Below are 21153 nucleotides of genomic sequence, written 5' to 3'. Positions count from 1 at the left end.
TTATTTTTTATTCAATACCATAGGAAGAAGGAACTGGAATGTCTTTATTTTTATTTTATGAATGAAGAGTAAAATTTTCATGATAAAGCTTTCTTTTAAAAAATAAAGTCATCAATAGTAAAAAGTAATATAGTTTGTGCTTATACTTAGAGCACTTACGGAGATCTTTAGCAATTACAGGTAAAATAAAATATGTGATGAACCTAGCCACAGGCAAAACAGAAAAGGAAATACTGTTTCCAGATAATTAGAATGTTCTTCTAAATTGCCAAACCACAATTCCACCCTCTGTGTATAATTCACAGGAGACAGAGCATTTCCTTATGAAAATAGTATCTCATTTAATGTACCTTCTGCTATATTATGATCTTAGAGTGCATTTAGGACTTAATTAGTTATTATGAGTATACCACACTCTGGCTTTTTCTATCTGCATTAAAAACCATTATCTGAAATAAAGGCAGACCTAAGGTACCCTTTAAAGTAAGCTTATATATCAGCAACAATTGAAAAGGTCTTTTAAATATTTAATAGTCACAGAAAACTTAATATGTTCATTCAATTTACTATCAGTTTATTTTCAATGAAACGTATATAGATATTTCAGAAATATGTACTATGGAATTTTGCCACATTATATTGTCATCCCAAGTGTCACCATTCAGATTTTAAAATAGTCTAGATACACATTGTTCAATAAGGATTTACTATGGTGCTAACGTGCCTATGGGTATATACAATATTACACATAAATATCCAAAGATGATAGTCTGACCTCAAAGGGTTCACAGTATAGCTGTACAACTCCTTCCCCACTTCTGTCTTAAAATTTTGTAGTTAAAAATTATCAATAAAATGAAGCTCTACTTTTTTAAGTACAAATATATACAGTCATATGTCACTTAACGATGGGGATACATTCTGAGAAATGTGTTGTTAGGTGATTTTGTCATTGTGCAAACATCATAGAGTGTACTTACACAAACCTAAATGCTATAGCCTACTACACACATCTAGGCTATATGGTACTAATCTTATGAGATCATCGTCATCTATGTGGTCCGTCATCGACCCAAACGTTGTTATGTGGTGCATGACTGTATATACACATATACAGATTCAATTATATGACTATAATGTAATTATACAATTATCCTAATAATGTATATTATTGTAATTATACTATATGTAATTACACTAATAATATATATTATATGGATATATTAATTTTAATTAATATATTTGGAATAGAAAATAAAAATACTTGATGTAGAAAGATCTCTTTGCCATCCTCCTATCTGCCTAAAAGCAAGACAAATTTCCCTTTGTGAAGGTGTTCCCCCTCTCCAATCCCACATTAGGAGAACAACCCTTATCACTGGAGACATAAAGCTGGCATTGAGATGGGTCTGCACAAACAAACCTTACTAAAATAACCCTTATCTTCCACTAGTTTCCCCCATATATTTACATTTCTACAATTTACCACCCTAAAAGCCCAAATCCCTTTTCCTCTGTCTTGTCACTTCTCCACAATTTATCATCCTTTGTTAAAATGGTATATAAGCCCACAGCTCTAATTGCTTCTTTGGGTCTTCACTTCTTTTCTATGAAGGCCTCTGTGCACATAAAAATTAAATGAACAGACTAAAATTTATATGCCTTTTCTCCTGTTAATTTGTCTTTTGTTAGTTTAATCTCTTTAAAACTCTCATTTCCAGATGAAATAGCTACAGAGGTAACATAGCTGAAGTCTGAGACATGAACCCACTATAGCAAATACACTTTTTTTTTTACCAACTCAATACTTCAGAGATGAACAATGCATATTTTTAATTTATGAGAATTTCCAACCTCTACCACGACCTCATATGGTTATATTAAAAGGATGCAATTAAACAGATCATGTTCAGTCTGGATGATAATTGGTGTGAAGTAACTCAGAGATAGAACTGCCAATGGAGTGAACAGGTAAATTACATGTGACACACTTCATCTGTGACTGTGTCTGGTCTGTCAAAATGAAAAGGCAACTTGGGACCAACTACGTCTCAATTATTTTCTTGCCTATTTCTCTCAAAGGGTTCTTCTTTGGTCCTTCCAACCTTACTAGAACATTGTCTCCTACCTGATAAGCACTCTGAAAAGCAGTTCCAATCTCATCTGAACCTTGATCCACTTATGTGACTGGGTGGTAAAAATGTCTTCAGAACACTGATTATACTTCTATGACCCAACCTATTTAAATTTGCCCATTGCACTTGGCTTGAATTCTCCAAATTGGACATTCTGGTGGAATAACAGTTAAGGGTATCTGTACCTAGGCAGTTGGGGTTGTAAAGATACGCCTAGCATCAGGGGACATGAACAGACATTTCTCCAAAGAAGATATACAGATGGCCAATAGACACATGAAAAGATGCTCATCATCACTGATGATCAGGGAAATGCAAATCAAAACGACACTAAGGTATCACCTTACACCTGTGAGAATGGCAAAAATAACCAAAACAAAAAGTGACAAATGTTGGAGAGGTTGTGGAGAAAAAGGAACCCTCATACACTGATGGTGGGAATGCAAACCAGTGCAGCCACTATGGAAAACAGTATGGAGATTTCTCAAAAATTAAAAATAGAAATACCTTATGACCCAGCCATCCCACTACAGGGTATCTATCCAAAGAACTTGAAGTCAGCAATTCCAAAAGTCCCATGCACCCCTATGTTCATTGCAGCATTATTTACAATAGCCAAGACGTGGAACCAACCTAAGTGCCCATCAACTGATGATTGGATAAAGAAGATATGGTACATACATACAATGGAATACTACTCAGCCATAAAAAAGGATAAAATCGTCCCATTCACAACAACATGGATGGACCTTGAGGGTATTATGTTAAGTGAAATAAGCCAGATAGAGAAAGACGAACTCGGCATGACTCCATTCATAGGTGGAAGTTAAACATAGAGACAAAGAGAACTGATCGGTGGTTACCAGGGGAAAGGGGGGGTGGGGGGAGGGCACAAAGGGTGAAGTGGTACATCTACAGCATGACTAACAATAACGTACAACTGAAATTTCACAAGGTTGTAAACTATCATAATCTTAATAAAAAGTTAAAAAAAAAAAGATACGCCTAGCATGTTCACTCCATGAGAACCTGCTTATAGTAAACAGAGGACTTTGCCCTTATGTCCTCTGTCAAGCTACTGATCAACTAACTTGATTGTGGTCAGTAAATTTTGATGTTATGCAAATTGTGTTTTTACTGACCAGCTTTTTTAGTAAGTAGATGATCAACGGCACAACTTCCTAATTCCTGAAAATTTGATCTAAAGTAAGTGAAGACATATATATATATTTTTTTCAAATTAACAGTAACCTAGATTTTTGTGAATTTTTGCTCTATAGAGTCCACCCTATTCTTATTTTCATACTAAATTCATATACTATCCTGAAAGTACTGCCAACTTGACTTTGGTGGAATTCTTTTCTTTTTTTTCTTGTAAGAATAGCATTCAGTATCAGCTCCAGTATCATGATATCCCTCCAGGCCAAATGAAGGGAAAAAGCGATACTGATCTGCAAAAGTGAGTAAAACACTAAATTCTTTTCAACAAGAGTACAACAGGTGTGTGGGTGCACGTGTGTGGGTTGTGAGTAGAGCAAAAAAAGGAGTGATTCTTAGGCTAAAAGTTTAAAGACACTTCCTCTCAGGCTGGAACACTGTTTATGAATGTAGAAGCTTCAAATGGACTTCTGCTTACTTTTTCTGACTGAGCTTACAATATCACAAAAAATTGCAATATTGATTTTCCCCCTTCAGTAACTTCTAAATGTTAATGCCTTATTACTAACCTCCTTGGCATACCAGCCTGACATTTGGGATCATTTGCTCATTAGCAACTTTGGCAAGGAAGAGCTGCTTTAGGGAGCAATGCCGACTGAATTTCTTAGCAAAAGGACAACCAAAAATACCTTTCCCAGCAAAGAAAGTGCCAAGAAAGGTAAAAAGAAAATTCAAGAGATAATTGTAAGAACCTAAAATTCTATCTTGACAGTTACTTATCAGAATTCATATTTTTCTTTACCTCAAAACTGTTATAAATCTAATTTCTCACCTTAATCAACGTTTCATATTCTCTATTTTTCAATCTACAATAATTACATCATAGACTATTCTCATAAATCCCCAGTGTTAAAGTCATCTGCATATTCTGATATTCAAATTTTTATATTTTTAGGTATTCAAAATGTATTGTGTATATAATAAGAAAAAAATTATTTTGGTAAGAAAATCACTTTAAAATCATGTTTGTTAGAAACAGAGCATGGATGTAAACAAATCAGCACAAACATCCATCTTAGCTAAAAACTCAGAAGATAGAATGAGTATTCATACTCAATCTTAGTTGTCATAGAAATTATTGGCTATTAACGTTTTAGACCAGCAAACTCATCTGGCATTTAGGATGGAAAACTATAGAATCTGAGAACATATGAAGAATATGTTCTTTTTTAAAATGCCCTATTATGAGTTTCATTTATTTCCCTCCTGACAAAATTGTATAGCACTGCCATTTTGAAGAAAGTAGTTAGAGATAAGCTGACTCTCAATGTTCTTATGGGAAAATACAAATGACTTTGCAGCTCCTGCAAAAGCTTTCCAGCTATATCTATGTTGAACATTTAGCATCACATGTTGAATTTCACGCTCACCAGCATAATCACAGAAAACTAGAATCATACTGGGACTTTGTTAGGGGGAGAGCTCCTTTTGCAAAATTCAAGTGTTTGAAATGTCAGAAGGTTCTCTGTATCATACAAGTTAATTTGCATTCAAATATAGCAATGAATTGCTAACTTTCTGCTAGTGAACAAAATAAAAAATCCAATTATACTAATAAATTTGTTTTCCATTTGTAAATTAATTAATTTACAGCACCTTTATGGTGCTGGCTTATTCATAATATCTTTTAAAAATTAAGGACAGGGGCCAGCCCGGTGGTGCAGCAGTTAAGTTCGCATGTTCTGCTTCTCCGCAGCCCGGGGCTCACCGGTTCGGATCCTGGGTGTGGACACGGCACCGCTTGAGAAGCCATGCTGTGGTAGGTGTCCCACATATAAAGTAGAGGAAGATGGGCATGGATGTTAGCTCAGGGCCAGTCTTCCTCAGCAAAAAGAGGAGGATTGGCAGCAGATGTTAGCTCAGGGCAATTCTTCCTCAAAAATAAATAAATAAATAAATAAATAAATAAATAAATAAATAAATAAATAAATAAATAAAAATTAAGGACAATTCCATATTTCATTGAAGTCAGGCTTTTTTGGAATTCCTATTCAGTGATTTTATATTAAACAAGGACCATGCTGCCTTCTGTAGGGTGAAAAAAACCCATCAAACTAGAGTTGTGAATTTGTAAGGATGTGCAAATCAAGAGGTGAATTTTGGATTCTCAAGTTCCACTTAAGACTTCCTTACCATCTCTTGACTGGTGCCATTTGGCGGCAGAGGTATGAGGTGGGACGGGGATGACATGACAGGACAGGACGGACATGGGATGGGACAACAATGACAGCAGCTATGGTGTAAATAGCATCTCCATAACAAATGTGATCATCAAAGAACTCTAGAACTTTTGGCCCTTTTTGTGATACGGGTATATGTATGTATGTATGTATATATGTATGTATGTGTGTGTGTGTGTGTGTGTGTGTGTAAATAAACACATTACTACCACAATAAAAGAAAAAAGAGAACACATTAGAATACAGTTGCACTAGTGTGTATGATCTTCCACAGATAATTCATCAACTCTACCCGGATGTGCTGTAGCTAGATTTATAGTGATAAATTACACCAATCCTTTCTTAAGGCCATGTATAGTTATGATCAAGGTTCTAGAATAACTTTTCTCATACTGACTTTATTGTTAGCAAGTGCAGAACTAATCTAAAAGACACCAATTTAGGACTTAGAAACAACTTTAGAAAATCCCAAACTAAAATTAAAAGCAGCATTTTAAGACCACCATGAAGTGTACCGTATATGTGTTTACTACTATTTAGGAAAACTGTTACCTAATTTGAAATAAAACATTACTCCATAGTAATTGACTATATAGAATACACACCATAAATACACATAAAACCAGAACCTGACCAAGGAAAATGTCATGATGACATTTTCTTTCTCCTTATTGTAAACCTTCCTCACAGCACGAGGAAGCCTGTTTTCTCTTTGTGGAAAATCAATAAATACTTCAAAAGCAGAAGCAAGAACTCTTCTTTAACAAAACAATACACTTTAATTATAGAAGGCCTTGGTTCCCAAGGCTTTAGTTTTAGCCATACTAGGAATGGTTTCAGATCTTAGTTGTGTGGGCAGATCTGGTCTCCATGGTGATGAAAAAGTAAGCCTGGGAAGTGGAAAGATCTGTGGTACATTGCTCCCCATAGAAACAGACAAGCTGAAATCAAATGTAGCTTCTGCATTTAGCATCGACAAAGCCTGAAGCTCCAGTGAACTGGTACCTTACCTCAGGAGCTACCATGGCAATCTGCTAAGAAAGTTGGGTTACAGATACCCACATCAATTACTACCAAAATGTCAAATCAAAGGCCAGAACATATGGGTTAAAAGTAATAATTTATTCACTAGTTTTGAATTTGGTTTTCTTAAATAGGATCTAGGAGTTTAATAGAGGCATTGTTGTTTTTACAAAATATCATATAATCTAATTAGTATTCCTTTTTTAAAAAAGTTCTAAGAAATAGCCCAGAACAACTTTCACTCTTCTTCAATTTAGTGTATATGTTCTCAAGGCAAATCAATCTAGCCTCTTAGCTTAGTAATAACAAGGATTATGATGCTAACATTTGTGTTTTGCTTTCTACTTATAAAGTGCTTTTACATGTAATATTTTGAAAGAAGATGCAGAAAATGTAACAATTTCACTGGAGTTCATTTTGGTAATGAATTTTCATTTTATACCACATACTGCATACTACAAATGAGAAATTAGAAGTTGGAAGCAGATGAAAGTGTGAATGTTGCATTCTTTACTAGTTCCTTTCAGGGCACACAAATTGACTTTTCAGATTTGTAAGAGGTGCTAGGAAGCAATGTTTTTCAACGAGAAGAAAGACTAACACACAATACATCAGATTTGGCATCTGAGTAGGAACTGGGAAGATCAGTAGCACCTCCCAATTTTACTCTTAAATCTATTGCTTTTATACCCCTCCAACCCTCCCAAAAGATTAAAAAATAATTAAAAAATCTTTTACCTGATACCAAGGAAAAAAAAGGGCAGAAAGATATGGATTGTTTCTAAGAAGATGGATCAAGAAGAACTTAGAAGGAAAAACTGAAGTAATAATTTTGTTTGGCCATCACACAAAATACTTTTCAAATTGGTCTCAAGACTTAATCCTTGGGAAGTGTTTTTTGTTTAATATCACAATATTAACTTGGCACAAATTAGCTATAAAAGTAATCATGTCAAAGTTTAAAATACTAAGAGTTTTGACTCAAGTGGTGGAATTAGTTCACTGTTTATACATATCATGGTACACCAATTGGTTATAATTGGAAGGTACACTAATTATAATTTTTGGCAATAAAATGTAAATTAGTGTGTAGGTTTTTGCTTTATTTGATGGAGCATATTAATGGTGATCTTAACCTGCTATAATAAAACCTAAAAATTTTAGTTTCTTTAGGTCTAATATATATACAAAAAAGGGAAACATTTTGCAAAATTTTAACCTGAATTAAAATGATAGACCCGAGGGACAGTCAGTGCTTGAGAGCATTCACTCTGCTGTGCTGTCAGGATGTCTTTGTCTGAATCTCAGATCTGCTATTAACTAGTGGGGAGTCCTGGCTCATGTTACTTAAATTCAGTTTCCTTATCTAGACGATGAGGATAATAGTAGTATGTATTTACCTCTTAGGGTTGTTGTGAGGACTAAGTGAGTTATATTATGCAAGGGCCTTAGAATAGTGCCTTAGAATAGTTAGCACTCATTAAAAAGTGTTAACTATTATTTGTGGGTTCAATAAACCTACAAGATTTAAACAAAGTACATCATACTATAGATGTGTTGGTTTTACCTTAGAGAAGCCAATCCTATTTTAGTATTTTTTCCATGTGGAAAATATCTTCTCTTTCTACATAAAAAAAGAATAAGAGATTCAGATTTATGGGCATGCCTGGCTTTGCGGATCGCATTTCAAGTCCAGACTATGCAGCATATCTTTATAGAAAAGATAAATCACTAAAATGTCTTTCACTCAACAGACAGGTAGAGTCCATAGGAAAGATAAAGAGTTTTCCTGAGACAATAAAAGTAAAAGGACAAATACATATAATTCAATCATTCCATTCAGAATGTCCTTGAGATCATATTTAAAAAATTATTTTATTCAAAGATTGACCAGTCAATGATGCTGTAAACCTGACTAAAATGAGTTGAGGTTTACTTTAGAATGGAGGTAGCAAGTCAAAACATCTTCAATTTTCACTTTCTTATAATTCATGTTATATTCACTTAATATATTTCACTAAACAATTGAAATACATAATAAATCATATTAATATCAATAGGATTTATTTCCCACATCAATGAGTGTTTCTCTCTTGCCATTAGATAGCTTACTTTACATAATAATGTGGCAAAGTGTTCCAAAGTTTTTTCTTTTCCCTCAAGATGTAACCATAAAAAAGGGATATCGAAGAGTTGTTTTGAAATAAGTACCCTCTGTGTTGGATTCTAGCTGTCAAATCCAAAAACATCACACAGTTGAGCTTGTCAGCATGGTGAACCACGTCACTTCTGAAGTATTACAGCTCTCCTGGATTACACCTTCCTCTCCTTCTCTCTTCCACTATGTGTCTTCTTTGATCTCATCAAGAACACACAATCTCCTCCTGAATTCACTTGCTTATCCAATCGGGACCACTCTGACTAGACTCTCAACTCCCTCAACCCTCTTGGATACGCACTACCTATACACTGTCCAGTATTCAGCCATCTGCTTTCTTACTCCTGCCTGGCCACTCAGCATTGCTAGAGAAAACTGAGTATCTATGTTGATTGGCACCATTCTAAATTTGTGTTTTCTCACTTTCGGTCATTTAGGACTACTTGGCAGAGCTTTTATTAGTGCTTGGTTAGCTCAATTTCCAATTCCCCATTGGGGGTGCTCCAAGCTTCCATTAGACTCTTCAAGCCCTACTTCTCTACCTGTGGATCTTCCTTTGAGCATATCACTTATTGCCTCCACATTTGCAGAGGGGATATAATATCTCTGATCTGGACTGCTGAAATAGTTTTTTAACTGGTTTCTCTATCACTTGTATTCTTTTATACCAACGCATCTTCTACACTGCCATCAGTGACCTTTCTGAAACTTACATCTGAGCATGTCATCTTCCTACTGCAATCTCCAAGGGCTCTCCATCATGTTTTTTGGGATATAATCCAAATTTCTGGGCAAGACCGTCACAATTTCGTTCTAGCATAATTTTTTGGTCTCATCTCTACTAATCTATACTATATGCCATATTTCTCTAACTTATTCTTTTCCTTCATTTCTGCCCTTTCTGATGGTATTCTTTTTTTTTATCACAGAATGTAACCTCCTTTTCTTTTCCTCCTGCTGAAATCTTACTCATTCAGCTTAAACGTCATATCCTCTGTAAGGCCTTGTCTGATTTCACAAGGTAGAAATAATTAAGACATCTTAAGTGCTTTTGTTGAACTTAACATGTTCACCTTCTAAAACACTTAATACGCTGCACTGTTATATTTGGATGTATTTCTCTCCCATTAGACGACAACACTGATTCTGTGATTTTCTTTCAATCTTTGTTTTTCTAGCACTTAGAAGAGTAGGTACTCAGGACATTGTGGCTGCTTCATAAATATTACTGGAATCGAATTAAATCACTAAAATATATTTTAATTTAATGTCTAAGTATATGAGGTGCAAACTGCACACTGTAATTCTATTAAACAACTGGGTAAAATGCTTTGTTGTTTTTAGTGCTGTCGAGTTGATTTCGACTCCTAGAACCCTGTGTCCAGCAGAGTGGAACCCTGCCCAGTCTTTCTGCACCATCCTCTTGCCTTCTCATGCTATATCAGACAATGCTCTGCTGCTCTTCGTAGGTTTTCATGGCCAATTTTTTTGGAAATAGGTGGCCAGGTCCTTCTTCGTAGTCTGTTTTAGTCTGGAAGCTCCACTGAAACCTGCTCACCATGGGTGATCTGCTGGTTTCTGAAATACTGGTGGCACAGCTTTCAGCATCACAGCAACATGCAGCCACCACAGTATGACAACCAATAGATGGGTGGTGTGGTTTCCTTCCCGGGAAACAAACCTGGGCCATGGTGGTGAGAATGCCTAATCTTAACCAGTAGACCACCAAAATGCTTTACCTCACTAGATTTTAAATTTTAGCAAGAAGATCTACTTCAAGTCTTTGATGTGAACTTGTGGCAGAGGGGGGAACCTTAGGAAGACAGGTCACGGAGGTCAAAAAATGCTATTTATGGCACTGCTATGTCAAGGAAGAATGATCTACACCTTATATGAATTGATAGGCTGACCACTGCTAAAGGGTGCTTTCTTTGGACGACTTAGATTGTCAAGTTGTCATTCATATTAGGACAAGGGGAGTCAAAATCTTACTAAGACTCAGGATGAGTTTTTAATTATAAATATAGCCTATACATACACTCTCTAAAGGTCCTCTGTGACAGAATCTGATTAGAAGGAACTACCCTGCTACCTTGGGGAGATGTTAGAAGGGATTGCAGACAAATTGCTTGATATGGGTTTACTGCTATGTCCAGAACTTAGTCCTTCAGGAAGATTTTGAATGGCTAGGTTTCTGTACCACATGGATCAGGCAAAATAGATACCATTATGACATAACCACAAGTTACTGTTTTAACACTTTAAAATGCCATATTACATATTTATTCATCCCTGTATTTCCATAAAAATATTGAAAATTTAACAGAAAAAGAATAGCCAAAATTTACCCAAAGATTTGAATGATATACCCATTTGTTCATTCCTTTCTAACTTTTAAAATATAACATGTTTTTATTTTAATAATCATTTTTGAAAACCAAGTTGAGCTCGTTTCAATTCTAAATAAAAATTCTCCAATCACTAAAAATACTTCTTATAATATCACTGGATCAATAAAGTGGCTTTTCTAAAGATTCAGTCATCTCATTAGAGACAATTATAACATAGGAATTAGTTTTCTACCTTTCTCAAACCTAATGGCTTATATCACTCACACTTTCCTGTGATTTAATTGGGCAATAACCACCTGAATTACGAGCTATTGAGGGTAATATACAAGCATGTCAGATAGCTGCAATCTAGGACAAGCTCTGATTTTAGAAGTTAAGCAATAACTAGAATAAAAGTCTGGTTAGGTAGGAAAATTAATACATCATAATTCTACTTAACTTGGAAACCAATGGAACAAGCCATGACAGAAAACTTAAGGGCAGCCTATTCCTTTTGATATCAGAAAAGGATTCCAGATTGCTCCTATTCTTTAGCTATAAGAACTATAACTTCATAGGCACAATTCTCATCATTTTAACTACACTAAACTTAGTTACAAATACTGATACAATGTTCTTGAGTTTTTAGTCATTTAGGGCTATAGGCCCTGTTAAAAACATCCAGTCTGGGGGCTGGCCCAGTGGCACAGCGGTTAAGTTCGCACGTTCAGCTTCGGCGGCCCGGGGTTCTCTGGTTCGGATGCTGAGTGCAGACATGGCACCGCTTGGCAAGCCATGCTGTGGTAGGAGTCCCACATACAAAGTAGAGGAAGATGGGCATAGATGTTAGCTCAGGGCCAGTCTTCCTCAGCAAAAAGAGGAGGATTGGCAGCAGTTAGCTCAGGGCTAATCTCCCCTCCCCCCCCAAAAAAAAACCAGCCCCAGTTTATGATTGCTTTTATGATCCACTATTGGGATGACAACCAAGTCCTGCTTAGCAGGCTTTTGATTGTCAAGTAAAACAAACTGCATTAAGTCTTTTTTCTTTCTTTCTTTTTTTTTGAACTTAAGACACAGAGTGAAAGAGAATAGCTCTCTGCATTTTGTGAAAATAGTTTATTAACTGGCTTAATGCTCCAAGTTTGATGTGAATTATCTCAATATACTAAAATGACAGTTCTGACTATTGGTAATGCATAGGACTTCCTTACACATTCAGAAACTGAAGACTGATTTGATGCCACCAGTGGAAATATTATTGATGCTTAAACAGTGAGTCATTCATGTAATTTGGCTGTCTCATTATCATAGTTGGGGTGTATTTATTAAACTCTAACAACCTGAAAGTCATTTATAAACTCACTGCTCAAAATAATAGGTAGAATTGCTAAATTTTAGCTGGAATTATAGAATAGTTTATTCCATTCTTTTTTACTCTCTACTCTATAATTGGTCAGAAACCAATTTTTGGACATCTATGTCTTTCTTCTTCCAACAGTATGCAGTATTTTGTAAGCTATAAATCCCCAAAATAATTTTACTATTTATTTAGTCTGGGTTCCATGATAATGAAGTAGATGCTATAAACCTTGTTTAACAGACACATGCTCAGAGAACTATAGGCAAGTAATTTTTGAAGGGCTAAATCGAGTTAGTTTGTTTATTTTTACCATCAGCTATGTTAATTATTCAGATGGGAGAGATATATTACTGGCTATGTGTGAAAATCTCAAGGAACATGGACAATGTAGCTCAACACTGCTTTTCATGAAATCAGACATTATGAAACCTTACCATGTATTCTCTAAAAATTATAATAAAAGAGACCACCTTGAAGAAATATCCTTGTCTTTCAAAGACAGGCAGCATATATCTAGGACAAAACACGTTATAGTAAGATAATCTAATAAACAGAAATACTAAAATGTTACCCCATAAGCTTTTTAGAGCAGAAATTGGTAGTACAGTTTTTTACTACCAAGACATTATTATTAAAAGGGCTTAACATGGAGAGGTTTGAATGCAACTTGTTTCTTTAATTTGGAGTTATAATTTATAGGAGATGTGAGTTGGGTTACAGCGTAGAAATGATAATTTTTAGAAACTACCGAATGCAGTTGACCAAAGAATATGGCTGATCAGGGATAAGACTCCGGTCTAAAACAACAAGTTACTAGAAATATTTCCTTACTTTTACTAGATTCTGTAAACAGCCAAGGTCTATATGGTTTTAATACTCTATCTAGGCACATTTTGGTATTGATCGAAACATGTAAGAACAAAGGATTAAAAATCCTGCAAACTGTCCTAATGAAATCACCTAATTTTTATAGCTCCAGTTTTCCAATTATTTGCAGAATAAAAGCTGGTGGATCAGTTTCTGTGAAGTCTTCTGAAGATGAAAAAATATAAAACAATATAACCTGAGCTCCAATATTTTTTGCTTGTCACCAATATACTAACTATAGGATTTAATGCATTAAAAATGAGATTAATACCTGGAAGTACTTACTGCATGCATTAAAACCATGATAATTTCATGTCTCAAAAATATAAAGAAATGAGGAAAATCTATTTGGGATCTAACACTGAACAATGGGGAAGAATTAAGTGGCACTCTAGATATGAAGGGGACAAAAAGAAACTCTATAATTTTGTTTATTGTTCTTGTTTTTCTAGTGGGGAGGAGAGACAACACATAGTTGATATGGACCCTAAAAAATAAGAAAATGATTTTACAACTTTAGACAAATTTTTCAATGATCAGTAGTTTTAAAAAATGATATTCTAGTAATACAAACAAACTCTCCCGATGAGAGAGGGAAAGGAGACGCAGCTGAAGTCAACGTAGTCACAAGGAGATTCCTCACAAAGAGCTTTAGTTTAAGGACGGTTTCTATAAAAGATAGAAGAGGCTACTAGAAATGAACAAGCAGAAAATACCAATTGCTTGTAAGAAGAGTGTCAGGAAGGCAAATGTTTAGCTGAGACTTGTGAAAAAACTGAAGATAGAAAGAGCTTTTTTAAAAAAATTGTTTTAGAAAAAAATAAATGACAAAAGAAAGTAGAAGCATATGGCTTCAATGATATTTTAGGCTTTTCCTGCAAGGAGAAAAGTCTTCACACTAGGAAATTAAAAAAGAAAAACTTCTTGAGATAAGGGACTACTAAGACTCACTTTGTGGTCTCTTTGAACTAGCAGAATAATCTTAGGAACTGAATGAACTTTTTTGGAAATTATCTTAGGGCCACTATCAGAATGCCTTGAGACTTACTGCTTCAAGAGAGAGTTCTCTCATTGAAACAAACAAAACTCAGCATGGGTTCTACAGAGAAAGCAATGATAAACCCGATATAGATACATGGTAAAGTTTTAGAACAGACTATGTTTGGGAGGAGTTTCATTTTGTAATTTCCACCAAAGAACCAACATGGATTCAATAAAAATGAAGCATTTTAAACTGGCTTTTTTTTCTGGACAGTATCTCTAGGCTGGGAGACAAGAGGAAAGCCAAGGGCAGTGTGTCTTGCATCTGATGAAATTTTGCTTGATATCCTTATGAATAAAGTACCGTAATATGGACTGAATCATATTACTATTAAGTGGATCCAGATAAGGACTTTGAATGATTGAAAGAAATTAACATATAGTTTCAGATTGAATGCTGTAAAGCTCTGTCCTTGTTCCTTTCTTTAAAAGGTTTTCTTTAACAATGTTCTTTCCTTAATCAGTGAAGCAGTTAAAAACAGAGAAAGAATGCTTAGAATGTTGGAGGGGTATTCAACAATAGGAGAGATGATTAATATCATAGATGATAAAACTGAGATTCCAAACTTTCTTAACAGGATCGAATACTGCTGGGTGAAACCTGCGAAGTTAAAACTTTAAGAGAGATAAATATAAATAGGTGCATTCAGGTCAAAAAATAAAGTAAATAAGTGTGGGATGCTATTTACGACTTGGTAGCATTAAAGCATTATATATGAGCCAACAGTGAGCAGGTTAAAACTAATTTTAATCATGTCAACAAAAGTATGGTGTCTAGATCACTGTAATAGTTCCAATACACTTGGCATGGCAACACTAAAAAGAAACAATGTGTACAGATGAGGGTAACCAGGATAGTGAGTTATCTAGAACTCATGTCATAGGTATAAAGTTAAGTATAAGGTATAAAGTATATAGTCTGAGCTGACTAGGTACACTCAGCTCAGAGATGAGACAACAAATTATGTTTGAGAACACAATTCCATTGTATAGTTCTGGACATGTACAAAGTGCAAAGCACTATGGTGAAAGCAAAGGTAAGGCCATTATGCTGAAGAGAACCATAAAACCTTAGAGATGGAAGAAGCCATCAGGTTCAACTGTCCAGCTAGCTCGGGAAGCCCTGACTGGTAGCTGGTTATTCAGCCCCTTCTTAAACACTGAGTAATGGCGAGGCCACTAAAATGACAAGACCAGTTATTCCACTCATGGGCAAGTGCAATCAGCAGAATGTTTTCCTTCATATCAATCTAAACAGCCTCCCTGTACCTTCCCACCTATTATGTCCTCTGGAACTTCAAAGACTATCTTATCTCTTGTCCACATGTCAGCTTTTCAACCACTTGCTCTGTATTTTTATAATCTGCAGTGTCAAGATCCACAATGAGTAGCATTTGTATCAACACAAGAAAAAACTTTTTAACTAGAGCTGTCCAACATGGAATGCCCTGACCTTGGGGACAGTAAGCCCTGAGTCCCTGAAATATTCAAGCAGAATCTCAATAATAATTTATCAAATACATAAAAGCTATTTCTGTATTAAGTGGGAGGGTGAATACTGAAAACTCTTATGGTGAAGTGGCTAATTATTATGCATATTTACATACAGCATGGCACATGTTATATGCCTACTCAGATAAAAAACTACTTATTAAATGAATTCTTTACCTTAATATAAAGCATTTTAAATGGGTTCTATAGTATTTACCAGAGAGAAGCCACTCAGAGTTACAAATACCAAAAACAAGGTGTTACACACTTAAAAAAGCATTCAAAGTTAAGCCTAACTTTTCACTTAATTATTCAACAAGGATATTCAGCACTTGTACAGAATTATTTTTGAAATGGTAAACATCTTTTCTACCTCTAGTGCTGAGGCACAATCCTTCTAATTAGGTTAATAAAAGATCATCATGAGACTTAGAACCCAGGATTCTAAATCAAGAGATGGCTGCCCAGCAACTACACAGGGTGTAAGACGACAACAAAGTACAAAGGGGAGGGTGGAGCTCACTGTCAGAGTTGGCAGAAGGGTTGTATTAAAGCCACACTGATTCCAAGCTGTCCCTCCTCCCTGTTCTTTTTAGAAAAGGCATGAAACCCCCTGTGTGTTGGCATTGTTAAAGAACCAGGGGAAAACAGCAGAGATGCTAGGGGAAAAAAGGTATAAAGTTTGAGTTTAGTGATATCAAACTTATGGGCTATTTTCTCTTACCAAGAATCCTAAAGTGAATGAATGCTTTAAAATATCCATTTCATAAGTTACAGAAGAGACTCTATATTAGGCCAACAACAAAACAACTTAAGGAAAAAATATAGACAAGCAACCAATAAAGTCATGGATAAGAAAATTTGGAGATCATAAATGAATAGATCTTAGGTATTAAGCCAATATACTCTACGGATGACTTATCAAAAGATAAATAGCACAATAAAAATATCAGATTCAAAATCATGAAGACTAGAGACTATAAATGTGGAAGAAAGTGAACAACTGTTTAAAATGCTAAGGTTCAAAGTTCCCTAAAACAGACATTCAAAATACAGCATAATTTTCTGTATTTGACACTCCGCTAATATTAATGTTTTTCTCATAATCAAATTCCACATTAGTTGTATTATAAAATTAGGAAGCATCTTCTCAATCATCAAAGAAACATTAATCTAAAGTCAGTATGTTACATCAGTTTATTTTGTACAATATAATATTATACTGAACATAGATTAACATCTCTTTGATGACTGAGAAGATGCTAATTTTATAGCACAAATCAATGAAGATTTTTAGACATCTGATTTGTGTTAATCAGTACAGTTGAGTAACTGGAATGCATTTTCCCCAACCATAATGTTAGAGGAATGAGCCAAATCAGAAATAGCTCTAAAAGTGATCTCATCTGATTTTAACCAGTTTTATAAATTCTGCATAAGTGATAAGTACCGTGAAATGAACTGAGAGTATCTTGTGCCAGCTCTCAAAAAATCATTTTTATATTATAAATTGGTTACTAGGGAAAATTATTAGCACAAGGTAACAAAGACGCTGCATACTTTGAATTATTTGCTCTGTTCCATGTTATCAAAAGACAGTTCTTATCTCTCAAAGATAATTTACAAATTTTTGTTGTAAGTAGACTTATGGAAGGGGTAGATAAATTTTTAACATAGTACCTGGCATGTAGTAAATAAATAAAAAATGTCTGTTGAATGAATGAATGAATGAGTGAATAAATACACACTTAGAGCTAATTGGATTATAAATCGATACAGCAAACCAAAAAGTACAATATGGAGGTTTAGTTTACATTGTGTAGGCTAAATCTAGATTTTGAGATGTTAGGGAATCCATGACTAATAATGTTAAAGAATTTGTAGCTTTGAAATGAATCAATGAGTTTAATAACTGTCACTCTTTATTTTCAAGTATTCTAGAATTTCTGTGAAATAACCCAGAAAGTTGATTTCATGGCACATTTTATGTTTGTAACAGAAACAAATATATATGAAACTGTCGTATTACATTCCTGAGACAAGAACTTTTCAGAGGTTCTCAAGTATGATGTTTAAATATTAAAATATGTTTTGACGAACTGCTGCTTTTGCACTTAAAATATAAAGTAATGGGCACTTTTTCCTTAACGGATGACTACCCAAAATTTCAGAGTGTAATAGATTGAGCTATTAAGACCAAATATTAGGGCTAAGATGTGCCCATGGCTAAACATAAGAAAGTCTGAGGCCAGGAATGGAACTAGTGAGAACACTGGAAAAAATAAGTAAGAGAGATGGTTAATAGAAGGTTTAGTGTTTTATAACTTGAAGCCAAAAGCCACAAGTAAACTCTGACCACCAGACTCTGATTCTGAAGCCCATCTTTGAATTCTGCATTCTGGCTTTTGAAGGCTAAACTTGCTATGTTTTTTAGCTAGCTAGCTCTGGCTTAGCTGTTTTCATCACAGAGATTTGGGATAAGCTGACATTGGAAGACCTTCATAAAGAAGGCTGGGTAAAAGTCATACGGCACCAAGGCATTAGGCAGGTAGGCAAGAAGTTTCTGATACACGAATATGGGTGTATGTGTGGGGTGTAAGTGTGTATGTACAGCCACTGTCATTTCTTTCTTCTCACATCTCTCCTTCCACCATTTTTGAAAAGGCCAACTGGGATTGGGGCTGGGTTCTGAGGTGGTGTGTAAGTTATCTCACAAGACTCTTGCTTGTAGTATTAAACTAAGGTCACATCAAAAAAATTTCAGAGGAAAAACTAACTGAAAACCAACTAAACCATACTTCACCTCCTACTCACAGTGAGTTATAGGCAAAAGATATATGAAGAAAACAAATGCATACAAGAATTAAATTTTAGAACCTTAACTTTTAACAGAAGTTACCTCTGGAGAATAAGATGGCCAGAGGGTTGTTTTCGACTTTCATCATTGTTTTATTTACATATTTGTTTAAAATTTATTTGGCAATAAGCAAGTTATTACTTTTCAATTAAACAATGAAAGAAAAACATGTAGGGAAATTTTAAAACTTTCAAGGTATGTTTTATGGTGCAATCCCATTATGTCTTAACTTACCATGTTCCTATATTTGGTAACTATAGGAGGTAGATTTCATACGTAGAAGGAAAAAAATGAGGCATTTGAGATCTTCGGCTTTCTCTGGCAAGGGTGACCAAGGTAAAAGGAGACTGAACTTAGGATAGGTTCTCATAAAATAAGCTAGAAAGTACTCCACTGAGAAACTGACATTACACTATGAATGATCTGAAGAAAAGTGGTTTGCTTTTTTGACGTGTGAAAATAGTATCAAGTAACAGTATGGCTAAACCTAATCATCTTTCTTGGTAAAACAAATTGTAAATCATAACTTGTCTTACCTATACTAGTGAGGGGCTGTCATCCTTTTATATGAGCTTTAATTCTTATCTGTTCACATCTTCTACTGTGTGACTCTGTAGCATCTAGAATCCCTTCTTTTGCCATTTAAATCTGGTTTCATTACTTATTAACACTAAGTTATTTTTCCTGGCTGATGCAGGGCTACTGGTTATTCGCTAAAGTACAAGTTGCCATTTCAACATGTTTTACAAATGAATCAGGATGAAACTAGGTGATAGGTGACTTCCAAGCAAGACCTGGGGCTGTGAACCAAGCAGTGGTAGTGACTTGAGTCAGCCTTCCTTCCAGAGGCAGCAGATTTTGGTAGGAAAAACAACTGCTTAGGGGTCCTGGAAAATCTGGTTTCTAACAATGAACGGTTATCTCTCATGTCATATTCTTGTGGCCTTCACCTTTGAAATGAGAGTAAAGCAGGAAGAGAATGGTTTCAACAATACAGAAGGTGACTACAAATGAGTCATAATACAAAGAGCAGTAATTCCAGTCATTATAGCAACCCAGCTTTGTGGTGCCCAGCATGAAGAGGGTATGCTGAACACATGCAGTCCTGTCCTTCCCTTTACAAAATACCCAAAATATTTTGATTCCTGTTTAAAGTCACACAATGGATAAGACAAAAACTTTAGCTTTAACTATTATGTAATAAAATGGAAAGAACTGGTAACAAAAGGGGTTAGCTATTATTTATTCATTCACTCACTCATTCATTCACTTATTCTTTCATTCATCCAATAGTGCCTGGTTTAGTATGGGCCATACACTGTTTTAGGCACTGGGTGTACAGGAATAAAATCCCTGCTCTTAAGAAACTTACATTCTGGTGGGTGGAGATGGAAAATAAATCAGTGACAATATTTGATATTATACTTATAGTGATAAAGCTGTGAAGAATATAAAACAGAGTAACATACCAGAGGATGAATGGTGGTAGTGGTGGTGGGAGGGGGCATCTGGATCAGACTGGGTTGTCAGGGTAGGACTCTCTGAGGGGAAAATATTTGAACTGAGACCTGAATGGCAAGTTCTATAAATATATACTTCAGTAAATATATAAGGTTATTACTATTTGGAATACAAGGTTTCTTTTAAGTTTCCAAATGTCCAAAGTCAAAAAGGAAAGGAACAGTGAGTGATAAGAATGTGAAATGAGGGACATTTCCATTTTAGCTTCTAGAACATGGCTAATACATTATGTTGAAATATACAACATTGTTGATATTTCATCATTTTGACCTACAAAAAACAGCAATTCACATGGTCTACTCAGCTGGAACTGAACAAAGATAGGTCACGGAGTCAGGTAAATGTTATTTAGTGAGGTTTGCCAGGAGTAATTCACTATTTAAGTATGGTAATTGCCCTCTTTGCCTAAATCCAAATCTACATAAATTACATAATTATAAAACATTTATTGGACAGACTTACGGTGAGTCAGATATGGAAACTAAGTACTTTCTGGCATTTACCTCATTTGATCCTCATACAACCTCAAAAGGTAGGTAGTGTTATCACAGGATTTAACAATGAAGACACTGAGGTATAGAGGTATTAAATAACTTGATCAATAATATCACTTGAAAGCGGCAGAGTGACAAAGCAAGGATTTGAACTGAGGAATGTCTCCAGAGACTGTATTCTAAGCTCCAATCACATAGTGTTTATAGGAAAACATGCTTATTCATTTCAAAAGTTGACAATAATTATATCTAACTTACTATATTTTCAGGGTTACATAATATTTATCCCCTTTTAGATATCTAACATTTCGTTAGTGCCAAGACTTTTAAATGATGTGATGTGATCTGGCGTATGTGCATGCGTATATATATTAAAAGAGTGAAACATGCTTGAACAAATATATTTGAAAGCATAACATACGTAACAGCAGAGGTTCACGTAGATAGTAATGACAAGCAGTTTGGTACATTTCTTTTA

At 35.0% G+C, this 21153-nt stretch overlaps 1 protein-coding gene and 1 long non-coding RNA gene across 11 annotated transcripts in view; one reads left to right on the top strand and one right to left on the bottom strand.

The window, feature by feature from the left end:
• CNKSR2 (connector enhancer of kinase suppressor of Ras 2) overlaps window positions 1-21153 on the bottom strand; it is a 256308-nt gene that overhangs the window by 16324 nt on the left and 218831 nt on the right. For 2 of the 10 annotated variants that reach the window (XM_070257233.1, XM_070257232.1), the window contains one exon: window positions 20130-20201. The exons of the other annotated variants lie outside the window; for them this stretch is intronic. In XM_070257233.1, coding sequence (XP_070113334.1) covers window positions 20130-20201 — 72 coding nt within the window. The remainder of the gene's footprint in view (window positions 1-20129; window positions 20202-21153) is intronic. 10 annotated transcript variants of the gene reach the window in all.
• LOC138921820 (uncharacterized) overlaps window positions 1-21153 on the top strand; it is a 45257-nt gene that overhangs the window by 6659 nt on the left and 17445 nt on the right. The window lies entirely within an intron of this gene.

This window comes from Equus caballus, chromosome X (genome assembly GCF_041296265.1).
Source record: "Equus caballus isolate H_3958 breed thoroughbred chromosome X, TB-T2T, whole genome shotgun sequence".
NCBI lineage: Eukaryota > Metazoa > Chordata > Mammalia > Perissodactyla > Equidae > Equus > Equus caballus.
This window is presented reverse-complemented; position numbering and strand designations above follow the sequence as displayed.